The sequence below is a fragment of the Neopelma chrysocephalum genome, unplaced genomic scaffold (assembly GCF_003984885.1).
Source record: "Neopelma chrysocephalum unplaced genomic scaffold, ASM398488v2 Primary Assembly neopelma1_73b, whole genome shotgun sequence".
Taxonomy (NCBI): domain Eukaryota; kingdom Metazoa; phylum Chordata; class Aves; order Passeriformes; family Pipridae; genus Neopelma; species Neopelma chrysocephalum.
This window is the reverse complement of record NW_020897734.1, coordinates 588,595-601,569: the sequence shown is the minus strand read 5'-3', so window position 1 is coordinate 601,569 and position 12,975 is coordinate 588,595. Positions and strand designations below refer to the sequence as shown.

The window sequence follows — 12,975 nt, the reverse complement described above, 5'->3', positions numbered from 1 at the left end:
TATCCATCAGGCAGAATTCTGGAGTTTCAGGCTCCTCATGTTTTAATCTCGCAATGTTTTCATATTTAGTTGGCTTCATCTGTGCAGTATTTTTATTTGGAGACCCAGTCTTGACAGAGGAACCTGCTGCAAGAAGCTATGCACATTTTGACTTCCAGTTGGCCTCTGTAGTTGTTCAGAACTTCATTGCCTGTGTACATTGCTGGGCTCTAAGTATTTTGTCAAGTGCAAATACATTATTCTAAATAAAATCCACGTTCCAAGCAAGTATTTACTAAGGTTTCTTTTTAACAGGCTTTCACAATTCTGTGTGATGTGTTGATGATCTTCAGTCATCAGATTATGACAGGAGGACGTGACATGTTGGAGCCACTTGTTTACACTCCTGATTCTTCATTGCAGTCTGAACTACTCAGTTTTATTTTAGATCATGTCTTCATTGATCAGGATGACGATAATAATAGTGCAGGTTTGTACAAAACTTAGGTTCCCTTTACATTATTTACCTTCTAATTAATATATATTTGCCTGTGCATTTCTGGGTTTTGGTGGGGTTTTGTGGTGTTTTGGTGTGGGGTTTTTTTGTCACTTAGGGTTGTGCATGGGCACAGGGGTAGGTTTGGCTTTTAAATGTCGGCAGCTGACCAAAGCATTTGCTGGTTTGGGAACATGTGGGATAATCAGAGTAAAGGTTTGGTTTAATAGGCACAATGATATCGGGGAAGAGACTTGACAGTGCACAATGAAGTGCGCTGCCACTAGAATTGAGATCTGATTTTCTGAATCCTGACCACTAGCCATATCACTTTTATCTTTAAATGCTTAAATATGAAGCCTTTAAACCTGACAGTTGTCATGTTCTGAACTCTTCCAGATGGACAGCAGGATGATGAAGCAAGCAAAATTGAAGCATTGCACAAAAGAAGAAATCTACTTGCAGCTTTCTGTAAGCTCATTGTATATACTGTGGTGGAAATGAACACAGCTGCAGACATTTTCAAGCAATATATGAAGGTAAATCTGAAGCTTAGTGATCCTTCATAAAACTACTAGAATACAGTAGCTGTGGATTTTAAAATTATTATTTAATTTTTACCTTACAAGATAACTGATTCAAAATGTGAAGAATTCAAAACTCCAGAGTTGTAGGCCCTTAAAAGTTCTTTTTCTGTATGCAGGGATAAAAATGACTGAGATAAGTTTCACAGTTCCAGTGTGTGGGTGGTAGGGAGGGAGGAAAGAAACTCGCTCATTATTTTTTATGTTGTTTTTAATAGATTTATTTTCTTATCCTGATTGATGGTGTATTTTTAAATCAGTTATTAGTTTAGCAGGCCTTTTGAGAATCTTCTCCCAGAGATCCTCTCTAATGTCTAATAAAATAATCAAATAATTTCAGTTTAAACTTTGTAGAAGAGAAACAAGTTTTGAGTCCCACTCTCCCCATGTTACCTTTAGATCTATTTCAATTTTTCTTAAATATAAAAACCCCTTTTGGCTCCTGGGATTCACAGCTGCGCAATAGTATGAGTTCTCATTCTGTGAACATGATAAAGCTTTGCTCCTTGGTGATTACCTTAAAAAATTTAAAATTTGGGCAGCCTGCTGTTATCTGTCTGAGTGCCCTACATATATTTTGAATCTCTAAATAACTAATTGGATCTTTATTAAACCTGAAATACTTAAAGAACTGAACGGGCAACTGTCTTCACTGGAAAAATTTCAGCTGTGATGCTGTCTGTAGGTGCCTCCTTTCAGCAGAGAAAATAGAAAACTCCCCACCAGAGTTACAGGAGTTACTAAAAAGATTAGATTCTAATCTTGTACCCTGAAGGGGTGAGCACGTGTCATTAACAAATGTGTCATGGCCTTGAAGATAAATAGGTCATTCTGCCTCTAAAGTAATATGAACAACAAGAATGAAGTGTTCAATTTTTTTTTATAGCAGATCTTAGATTTTATTTTCAGAAGAATTCAGTAGTTGTAATGTTTTCAGCTAATATTGAAACCTAATGTTTTTCTTTTGTTGTTTTTTGTAGTATTACAATGACTATGGTGATATTATTAAAGAAACAATGAGTAAAACAAGACAGATAGACAAAATCCAGTGTGCTAAGACACTTATTCTTAGTTTGCAGCAGGTAAGAATTTACAATATTTTTATGCATGAATTCCACACTGTAGATCACGTCCTGTTTAATAACTAGTGTGAGGTATTGATGAAGGAATTCTTATGGAAGGTGGCAATAAATAGGTCTAAACTGAAACACATTTTCTACAACTCTTTGAAAGACTGTGGAAGTATTCTTATGCTATGAAAAGTGTATGTGAGAGGCCAATAAATACAAAATTAATAACTGTGACACCTTCGTAAGTCTAAAACAATAGTTTAACTAACAGTTTACTTATTTGTGAACAGATAACCAAGGGAAAACACTTCCTGCCTGTGTGGTGGGGGATTGGGGGGTTTCTTGTGGGGGATTTGTTTTATTTTGCTTTGCTTTGATGTGTTTTTCTGGTTTTGGGTTTGTTTTTTTTAACCTGAGAATTAATGGGAAGTGTTAGTAATTCAATATCAGTGTTTGGTAGGGGCTTCACACATACTCGGTATTAAAACATGATTGAATGCTCTCTTCAGTAAATGAGCTTGCTTGTGTGGAGACCTGTGTGCTTGGACAGTGTGCATTTCAAGGTTTAACTCTGAAGTGCAAACTTCTCAAGCATAGCCTTGACTTAGTTGTCCTAAACTTCCATGTTTGTCTCTTGATCTTATGAAATTAAGGGGGGGAAGCTGTAAAACATAGTTTTTTACTGCAGCTTAACTCTGTGTGTATTGCTCCAAAGTTTGGCATAATCTTTAAATACATGAATTTCCCTTCTCATTTCATACAGCTTTTCAATGAAATGATTCAAGAAAATGGTTATAATTTCGACAGATCTTCACCGACATTCAGTGGCATAAAGGAACTTGCTCGACGTTTTGCTTTAACGTTTGGATTGGATCAGTTGAAAACAAGAGAAGCTATTGCTATGTTACACAAGTAATTGTGTGCTTTGTATTACTTCCATTTTTGTAAACACAACAGAAAACTATCTGTTCAGTCTTTCAAAATGAGTTTATTAGTACAAAACACATCAGCTCTAGAGATGATACAGCCCATTTATTAACTGAGATGACTGTAGTTTTGTTTGTGAGTAAAACCCGAGTGTTAAATATTGTTGGTGTTCTCCAGCATCATTGTTTAAGCCTGTAAATGATAGCAGTGTTGATGCTATAATGAAAAAGTATTTTTAATGTCTTACCCACAACAGTAAGAACAGATCCACTTCACTGTCAGTGGTGGTTATGTTGGTGTCGTGCAGAAAACTTGCAATGCAGAGTAGAAGTAGCATGACAGAAAGAGTGTGTCCAGACTCACTGTTCACTTTTTTGGACAGAATATGGAAACAACAAATTATTGCTTTAATAACATGAACGAGAGGGGTTCAGTTTTTATAGCTCACAGTGCTTAGAACTTTTTCTATTGTTTGTGCTTTTTGTGACTTAATTTTTAACTTTTTCTTAGGGATGGCATAGAATTTGCTTTTAAGGAGCCTAATCCACAAGGTGAGAGCCACCCACCATTAAATTTGGCATTTCTTGATATCCTGAGTGAGTTCTCCTCCAAACTTCTCAGACAAGACAAAAGAACAGTGTAAGTATTTTTAAAGTATTCTTGATATTTATAATGATAACCACAAAAGGCATGCATCAGAATAAATATTTATGTGTATTGTATTCACCTCAGGTGGAATCAAATATGATCACAGAGGGTAAATTGTTTTTGTCCTTGTTGTTTTCATTTTATGGTGGATGAACAGAAGTCATATTGTGGATTTGCTGTTGTCAGGCCTTTTTGTTAACTAGATGAGGAGCTCTGGGTGTTAATTTTAGTAGTTAACTATATTGATGTGTTAACATCTTGTTACAGATATTTTGCATCTTGGTAATTATGTTTTTCTTTTAAAGGTATGTTTACTTGGAGAAGTTCATGACCTTTCAGATGTCTCTACGAAGAGAAGATGTGTGGCTTCCTCTCATGTCCTACAGAAACTCTTTACTAGCTGGTGGGGATGATGATACTATGTCAGTGATTAGTGGTATTAGTAGTCGAGGATCTACAGTAAGAAATAAGAAGACAAAACCAGCAACAGGCAAGCGGAAAGTACCTGAAGGTAGAACTTTTCTCATCTTAAAATTTACTAGAGTAGATGTTCATATAAAGTATACATGTTGTTCTCTGTTTGTTAGCATAAGTGTATTGGAATGTTCTAATGTATTTTTTTAAAAACAGGATAACTTCTGTACATGTCTGTGTCGTAGTGGGAAAACTGTTCATGTGAAGAGTCTGAATAAAATAACACTTGATTCACAAGAGGAAATAAGGGCACTACACTGTGTTAAGTCACAGAATAGAAAAGTATATTAAATACTACAGCCAGTGATTATAAATCCAGGCCTTTTGAGGCACAAGTAAAACTTCGTGGTAAAAAGTATTCTCAGTAAGCAGAAAGGACATGCATGTAACCTGTGTATAAACATTCAGTTTTAGAGTAGCTTGAAAAAAACTTTACTGATGTTCTACTGCATTTCCCTCCAGCTGAAGAAAGCAGCAGTAGTGACAGTATGTGGCTGAACAGGGAGCAGTCGATGCACACACCAGTCATGATGCAGACACCTCAGCTGACTTCCACAATAATGAGGGAGCCCAAGCGATTGCGACCTGACGAGAATTACATGGGGGTCTATCCTATGCAGCCCGAGCACCACCAAGCTCCCCTCGATTACAAGTACGTAGATGAGTAGGTCTGCTTTGTGTTAGTGTTCATACACAAAACCAGTACATGTTTAAAATAGAATAATGGTCTTTTTAAGCACGCAAGTAACGTGGATGTTGGCTCAAAGGCAACAGGAAGAAGCCGCGCGACAACAACAGGAGAGGGCAGCGATGAACTACGTCAAGCTGAGAAGCAACTTGCAACACGCCATGTGAGTGAGAGTGAAATGTTCCTTCAGTGGTTTGGGGAGGGTTTAAATGCAATGTTACACCTGTGTCTTTTAAGAGGGATCCATGTTCTAGTTCTTGACTAGTTTTTTTCTGTGTCCTGAAATTTTAAGTTGCCTTAGAAAAGCAGTGGTAAATGAAGGTGGTATTTCTTGCTTATTTTTGAACTTAAATTCCAGAAAAATTGAATAGTAGTGAGCCTTGTAATAAAGGGAACTGGTTGTTGAGCAGTGTTATCTGTAGCAGATAGATGCAATCAATACATGTGAAACATCATCTTTATATGTTCTTAACTCCAGAGTCATATTTAGAAATGGAACACTACAAACAAGTTTTTAAATAGGTGTTCAGCATGTGGAGCAGAAAGTTTCTGATCAGCTTAATCTGCTATTTCTGTTGCTTTTTAATGTACAAGTATTCCTTTAAAAGAAGCTGCTGTCTTCAGCATTTCTGTAATTGGTACAGACTTTGTCTCACCTAAACTGAACCAAAGTTGAGAGGAGACCTATAGTATCAGTTTTTGTAGAACTTGCCAACACAAACACACAAAACACTTCCAAAGTCCTCCATATTGTGGATGAAGATGAACACAATCTAATGTTTTTAAACAAGTGTTGTCCTTCAGAGGTCATACGTTCTTACTGGAGTGTCACTTACTTCATTATGAGTCATCACATGTGCATTTTGACAAGCATGTTAATAAAAGTATGTTCCGGAACTTGTTTAGCTGAGGGGGGAAGACTAGGTTTAGAAGTTCTCTGCTTTCCTAAGGACTATGTGGATCTACAGAAAAAATCCCTAAAACCATGGGCATATATATTGAGGAGCTTTACATCTTTCCCCTAATTACTTTTAATTATTCTGTTACCAGTACTTCATGTAACATAATTTCAGTGGTGGCTTCTTTAATACAGTGACAGCAATTAGTGAAATTAGAATGACTCCTTACTTTTCTCATAAGGTCTGATGTTGTGTGTAGAAGTTGTGAGAAAAGAGGATGAAGGATTGTGGGGGAATATTGTAATGGTTTTACACATCTACTTTATTGCAAACACATTTTTCCTTGCCTTATCATAAGCCAGAAAAAATTTTAAGTGGTAAAACTTAGGTTATTTTTCACTTGAGCATTAAGTGCAAAATTAGGTGTGGTTTAGATCTGCTTATCAATTCTCACAGAAACAATTCTCTCAGAATCCCCATTTAGCAATGTACCACACTTCAGTTATCTTTGTTAGCCATTCCCCCACACTCTTATTAGTATCTTCTAGCTGGTTAAATGCCAGCTTTCTTTAATAGTAGTTGTGCATTTTTTTAAATTACTTAATTCCATTAGATAGAAGAGAAATGATCATTTGTTGGCAGTTCCTTATTGAGTATTAGCCTTTTAAATATTCAGATAAAACTTAACTTGATTTAGTGCTACACAGAATGTTTTTCTTTTCATTTCAGTCGACGTGGCACAAGTCTAATGGAAGATGATGAGGAGCCAATTGTTGAAGATGTGATGATGTCATCAGAAGGGCGGATCGAAGATCTTAATGAAGGCATGGATTTCGACACCATGGACATAGACCTAGTAAGAGATTTAGTTATGGTTTTAGTGGACTTGGGATTTGTATTTCTGCTTTTAAAGTAAGATATTTGAATCACATTTTCCTTCTGGGGAAACAGAAAAATCCTTCTTGTTGCTCTCTGCGTCGTTAAAGAGAGCTGTGCTAAAGAGCTCTGTGCTGCTGTCAGTAATTCTTACTACACTGTAAAACCTCTGGTTTTCTTGTGAAATTACAGTTAACCTGTTTTTTTGTTTGCTTTCTAAAGCCACCATCAAAGAACAGGAGAGAAAGAACGGAACTAAAACCAGATTTCTTTGACCCCGCTTCAATCATGGATGAATCGGTAGGTTAACTTATGTAAGGGAAAGTAATGTAAACTCAGTCTTAAGGTTACCATACTCTCTTACTTCAGATTTTAAGTGGAAAGAATTTAATCTTCAGGTTGTCTTCATTAGCTTATTTTGGCAGACTGGTACAGTCGGAGAAATATTTTATGCTGTAATTCAGCTTCATAAATTCTAAGGTAGTCAGTGTTCTTTGCAAGTTTATAGGATTTTTGTTCTTAATATTTATGTGTAGCTATGTAAAAACTAAAAGCCTTTGAGTCTGAGGAGAAAACAAATCTGGTATGGAAAAGACCCTCGCAGAGGTTGATAGCAAAGAGAGTTAAAAAAAATAAAAATAAAAAATTGTGCACACACAATATAAAAGGCAAATTTCCTGTTGTGCTGAGCTTAGTTCAGTGACTCTGTTGTCATTACCAGTTGTCAGCATTGGATGGTTTGAGTTTTGTGGGTTTTTCGGTTGGGTTTCTTTCTTTTTTTTTTTAACTCTTCCATATTTTTTAATTGGCATATTTACTTTTGTGCATAAGTAAGATAATGAAGAAAATGGAGATAATACAGATACCTGTTTATAGAGATGAGAGGTATTTTTTCTTTCCATATAAAGTTTTAGGTCCAAAACATCCGAAGTCTGTAGTTTCTGCTTGCAGTTGCCCTTTTATCCGACTTGATAAATCTGCAGTCTCTATTCTCTTTTAAAAATCTGCATGAGGGATTCCTTCTGTCTTGAACCACTTGTAATGTATGCAGCCATTTTTGACCTTGTGTAGCTGGTACAAAATTACACTGGAAATAACAAGCTGCAGCAAGCCAGCAGAGGACAGTACAACAATGCTTCCTGGGAATCTTGGACAGCTTGGTGGAATTTGGAAGACGGTTATGTATTTTTTTTACAGTATTGTTGCAGCGTGAACATGTTCTTGTTTATGGGAGAAAGAAGTCCTAAATACTGTTTTAAATGCAAATCCATATATTTTGTACCAGTAGGCCTTTGCTTCAGTAATAATGAATCAGTTAGGTCGTGTGTCTGGCTGTCGTGTGTTCTGTTCCTCAAGTAACACCAAGAAAGTATCTCACTTGTTCTGATTTAAAATAGTTCTTCCCTTCCTCTTCTCCATTTTTTTCCTGGGTTGATTTGTGAAATAATTGTCAGTCATTTTTTAGCCTGACAGTGCTGAATATTCGGCTTTCTACAGGTACATTTCGTTGCTTTCAGGAAGCTTTTAGCTTCTCAGTTCTGTAAGAGCCGCTCTAACAGGTTTAGTGCCCGCGAGGTTCCCGGCCCTGGCTGCGTTTCCCGGGCGCGGCCGCGCGAGGGCAGCCGAGGGCAGCGCAGCGCCCGGAGCCCCTCCGTGCTCGACGGGAAAGAGCCAATTTGGGAAATGCAGGAGAAAAATAAAGAAAATCTTCTCAGAATAAAGTTAATTTGCTTTATTCTCATAGGTTATTTCAGAGGTCCGCTGTTCTCAGAGTTGCTGCACTTGTTTTTAATAGACCGAGGCGTAATAAAGCAGTTTAATTTTTTGAGATGCATGTGGTATATGATGAAAATTTTAGCCTATCTGCTCATGTTTTGATGTGCCTGGTTATTGCCGGCACCAGAGGCAGCTCTGTCTGTGTGCTACATTGTATGATGCATCTAAAGTGAATTTAATTGAAAAAAAACAGTAAAAACTGGTTTGTAAACAGATAAAAGTGAACAGCAGTGTTAAGATTCAGGAAAATTAAGTCCCTAGTGGCTCTTTCTGATTTTATAAAGTCCTGTAAAAGCTAGGACAGTCACAAAATCTGGATCTTCTGGTTGGGTTTTTTTTTTGGGCATATCAGTGGTGATACCCACTTGCTTTCACGAGGGAAGTGGAAACTGATTCTTTGTTTCAGGAAAGCTTTTTCTTTCCTTAGTCACACAGACCCAAAGGACAGTTGTTTGATTTTTTTTACCTGATGATTGTTTGGGTTTTTTTCCACTGTCTTCCTGACAGAGTGGCTACATTTCATAGGAAGGGTTCAGTTTGTGTCCTGGTTGGCTGCTGTGAGGTGACCTGTGGTTTCCATGGTCACAGATGCAGCAGCAACTGGTGCATGGGGTGTTTTGTCCCAGGTTTAGTTGCTGGAAATGACACACTTGATTTCAGGTTCAGGCCAACAGAATGTCATTGTCAAAGAAGTCTGAGTTAGGCAACTAACTAAAAATTCTTTCGCAATTATTACCTAAAATAATTAAAACACAGGCTTTGTCATATTTCTACTGGATCTAATGAATTTGAAGTGTGAGATAAATATTTCTAACTAATGAGGAGCCCTTTTCGTATCATTACCTAAATCAGAAGTGTGGTGAATCTGGTTTGGAAGAAAAATAAACTTATAATGCCTTAACGTATCTTGAAGTGTCTTAATCTTAAAACATATACTAATTTCTTTGTTTTTTGTTAAATGTGTAGTAGACTAAAAATTGACACCATTTCTAACTTTTTTTTTAGGTTCTTGGGGTGTCAATGTTTTAATACCAGAACAGCAAATAAATCAGTGGTGAAGTCATTTTCTAAGTGGAAGAGGAAGTTTTTCAATACAAAATTGTGGTAGATACAGTGAAATTCTGAACAGATTTTTCTCTAAGGAGAATGACATGCTTTCAAGATCAAGTGCATTGAAGGGGCAGTTTTGTTTGCCTGAAAAAAAAAAAAAGAAATGTAAAGGACAAGTAAACAATTTGAGGATAAGCTACACTTTTTGTTGGGAAAACAAATCAATATTTTATTTATGTGCTATCAGTTTATTTCCGGATCATAAGAAGTATTCCCTCTGAGTTTTATTCTAACAGTCTGAGAGGTGTTTGGTACAGATTTGAGCCCCTCTCTATACATTTGCTGGCTGTACTAAATAATCATAAACTCTGCTGGATTGCTGTTCACATCCATGAACTGAAATAGTAGATGGATTGGTTTTCTTACAGTGATAGAACCAGAAGAGTTGTCAGTATTTTCAATTAAATGCAAACTTCAGCAACAGAAGGTTTGTATTAATTAATCATGGAAAAAAAAGTACATAAAGCAGAACTTTAACAGCTTTTTAATCTAAAACACACTTTTATTCCAAAAGCTTCATGTTAGCCTTCTCAGAAAGGTCCATAAACTATGAGCTACCAGAACGTAACAGATCTCACTCATGCTTGCCCATTACCAACCCTGAAAGTTTGCTTGTCCTTTAAGAAAAATGTAATGTTGTGAAATTCCTTCCAGTAGTGCCACTGTATTTTGTCTCCAAATAAAAGAAGCTTATTGTAGTATGTTTGCAGAAAAATTCTAAACAAAAATTATACAGCTTATTAGAGTGTGGGAATAGGGATCTAAATTTTAAATAAAATTATATATATATATAAATTGGTGCTGATTTTATAATTGCGCAGTTTGTTTAGTTTTTTCTTACTTTTAAATTCCAACTTAAAATTATGAGGTTTCAGAAATATATTGAAAGTTTAACAATGTTTAAAAATAGAAGAGCATGAGAATTCATGCTTTAAAAATGATTTTTAAATTTGTATTTTATATTGTTTTATCTATCTGTCTTTGCAAGCAGTCTTCAGGTTAAAGATACTTCTAACAGGTTACAGTACATTTCCTCTGTATGTAAATTAGATTGGATAATAGAAATTCATAAACAACCCATAATATTCTTTGAAAGCTAAGCTTTAAACTTCGTTTTGTGTCCATTCACAAATAAATTAAATTTGGTCTAAAACAGAAAGTGGATTTATGCCATTTTGACATCGACTCATTTTGCAAGGCTTAGGCAGCTAGACATCATTTTAAAGGAAATATTAACTTATATTACATATGTATATTTTTTGTCAGTTGTCTCTCAGTTCTTGAGGTATATTATTTTAATCATTCCATGCCTTAATACGCTTGCAATACAAGAATCTCCCCAAATGGGTGAATACAAAAAGGCTTCCTGTTTTTAGACTCAGAAATTAAACATTCGGCTGTGGTAGCCAAAAACCATAGATTATCTAAAGGATCATGATAAAATATAATTATTTTACTAAGTCATGGGGTAACAACAAACTCAAAACTAGATCTGCCTAACTCATTTTACATAAATAAATATTCTCATGTCTAAAAGTACTGCCTATATTGTTTTTCACACCACTGCATTTAATAGAACTGCTGAGAGGACTGTATATATGATTTTAAACCTAAGTTGATTTTTCTTACTCTTGAAGGAGTGTTTCTTTGTGAAAGCAGTTCTTACAGCTTTGTTTTCAACCAGCTAAAAATGTTTTATATATTTACCTTAACCTGTTGTCCTCCACATTCTATTGTCCTAATTGTACTGTTTTCTGATTTGTATTTATGTCTTGAGACAGTAACTTTTTGAATAAAAATAAACCTACAGTATGTTGTATGTTTGATCTTTTTAAATCGGGGTTACGGGAGGACAGTGAAGAAAGGGGTATGAGTAATGCAAATGTTATGTTTATAGAAATCAAAATCTTTTTCCATGTCTTTTAAGTGTTTGTCTCAGAGTTGGGATAATGTATGAAAAACTGCACTGTTTTATATTTGTAATAAATTGTACAAGTTTTTAAAATGTGAATAAAGCACTAATTGGGTAATAATTTAAAGCAGAAAAGTTAATGCAATCATGATTGTTTTAAATATGCTTTAATTTGAGATAAACTTGTTAAAAGAATTAGTGTAAATACAGAGTGAGCTTTTCAAGAGGTTAGTACCTGCAAATAAAATTTTTAAAATTTGTATAGAACTTTTACATGCCAAGAAATCAGTGGTTAATTATTTTTGTGTTACATTTTTTAAAGGTGTATCAATAGCCTTTCTGTTGGTTTCTTTTTCCTATTAACTTTTATCTGACATTACTCAGAATGCTTTTGATTCAGACATTGGAGATGCTGTACAGAGTCCAGTTGAAATACCACTAAACGTGTATGTGACTTTCCATCCCTTAAATTTATCATACACCTGGGAAACATTCTGAGCTTAATTGGCAAGACAGCAAGGAAATGAGGGGAAAACCCTAAACATCTCTTCCCCATTCCCTTGTCTTCAACTACTGAGCACCTCTGGCTGGGTGTTGAAAACTCCTTTCTGATACAAGACTTTTTAAAGCAGTAATTTTAGAATCTTCGAGATAATAATTCTAATCCTTGCTAATGTAAGTTTGTATGGTTTGGGTTGCTTTTTTTTTCTCTTTTTTTAAGTTATTATTATTGCAAATGTTCATTCCTGTCTCTAAATCCTGCTGTAAGTTCAATAGCATCTTGTGGAAAATTGTTTTAGTAGGTCTAAGTTTATAATGCAAGAAAAGTACCTTCACTATACAATGTAAAGTCTGTTCTAGTTATACCATTTTGGTACAAAAGCCTGTAAATGAAAGAAATTTGGGTTTTGAAGAGAGATGTGATAAAATGTAGAAAACAGCAAGCAATTCAGAGAAAGTAAAGCCTCTCCTCTGGTTTAGCAGAGAGGCCACAGAGAAGGTACTGACACAGAATGAATTTCAAAGGAATAGTCTTCACATATTCTGTAAAAAGTATTTCTTGATATTAAACAACCAAAGACAATATGTAAGAAGTTAGTGATTGCTGTTGTTTGTTTGTTTGGGGTTTTTTCTCCTTTGGTTGGTGTGCTGCTGATTCCTGTAGCTTCTCAGAGCTCGTAAATCCCCATATCCTCTCATCTCTGTATAACTGAAAAACTGCCTCTTTAAAATCTGCCCCTCTCTGGTTTCCCCATAGTTTACACAAACACTTGTCCTACCACAGGATTTCAGGATACCAATTCAATAATTTCCTACCCATAATGTTTTTTTGAACTGCTTTGATTCACAACAACGATTTGCTGCTTTTTAACCCATAGATGTATTAATTTTTTTATAGCCTAAAGAATATCGAGAGCGTGTTCATTCTTTGAAACATTTGTCACAGTTGTCAGTTTGTGCTTCAGCATTCTTCTGATAAAAACACAAATTGGTTCTTTAAAAATATATTAATTCCTACTTAAGTGCTTTAATACT

General features: G+C 35.4%; 1 protein-coding gene across 4 annotated transcripts in view; it reads left to right on the top strand.

Moving 5' to 3' along the window:
* STAG2 (stromal antigen 2) overlaps positions 1–11,346 on the top strand; it is a 76,231-nt gene extending 64,885 nt beyond the window's left edge. For 2 of the 4 annotated variants that reach the window (XM_027687117.1, XM_027687116.1), the window contains exons 24-34: positions 295–469; positions 875–1,014; positions 2,040–2,141; positions 2,893–3,041; positions 3,567–3,695; positions 4,010–4,215; positions 4,641–4,830; positions 4,916–5,029; positions 6,495–6,621; positions 6,864–6,941; positions 9,423–11,346. In XM_027687117.1, coding sequence (XP_027542918.1) covers positions 295–469; positions 875–1,014; positions 2,040–2,141; positions 2,893–3,041; positions 3,567–3,695; positions 4,010–4,215; positions 4,641–4,830; positions 4,916–5,029; positions 6,495–6,621; positions 6,864–6,941; positions 9,423–9,446 — 1,434 coding nt within the window. In that variant the 3' untranslated portion in view covers positions 9,447–11,346. The other 2 variants (XM_027687119.1, XM_027687118.1) reach the window with 2 other exon arrangements.
* The last annotated feature ends 1,629 nt before the right edge of the window (positions 11,347–12,975 follow it).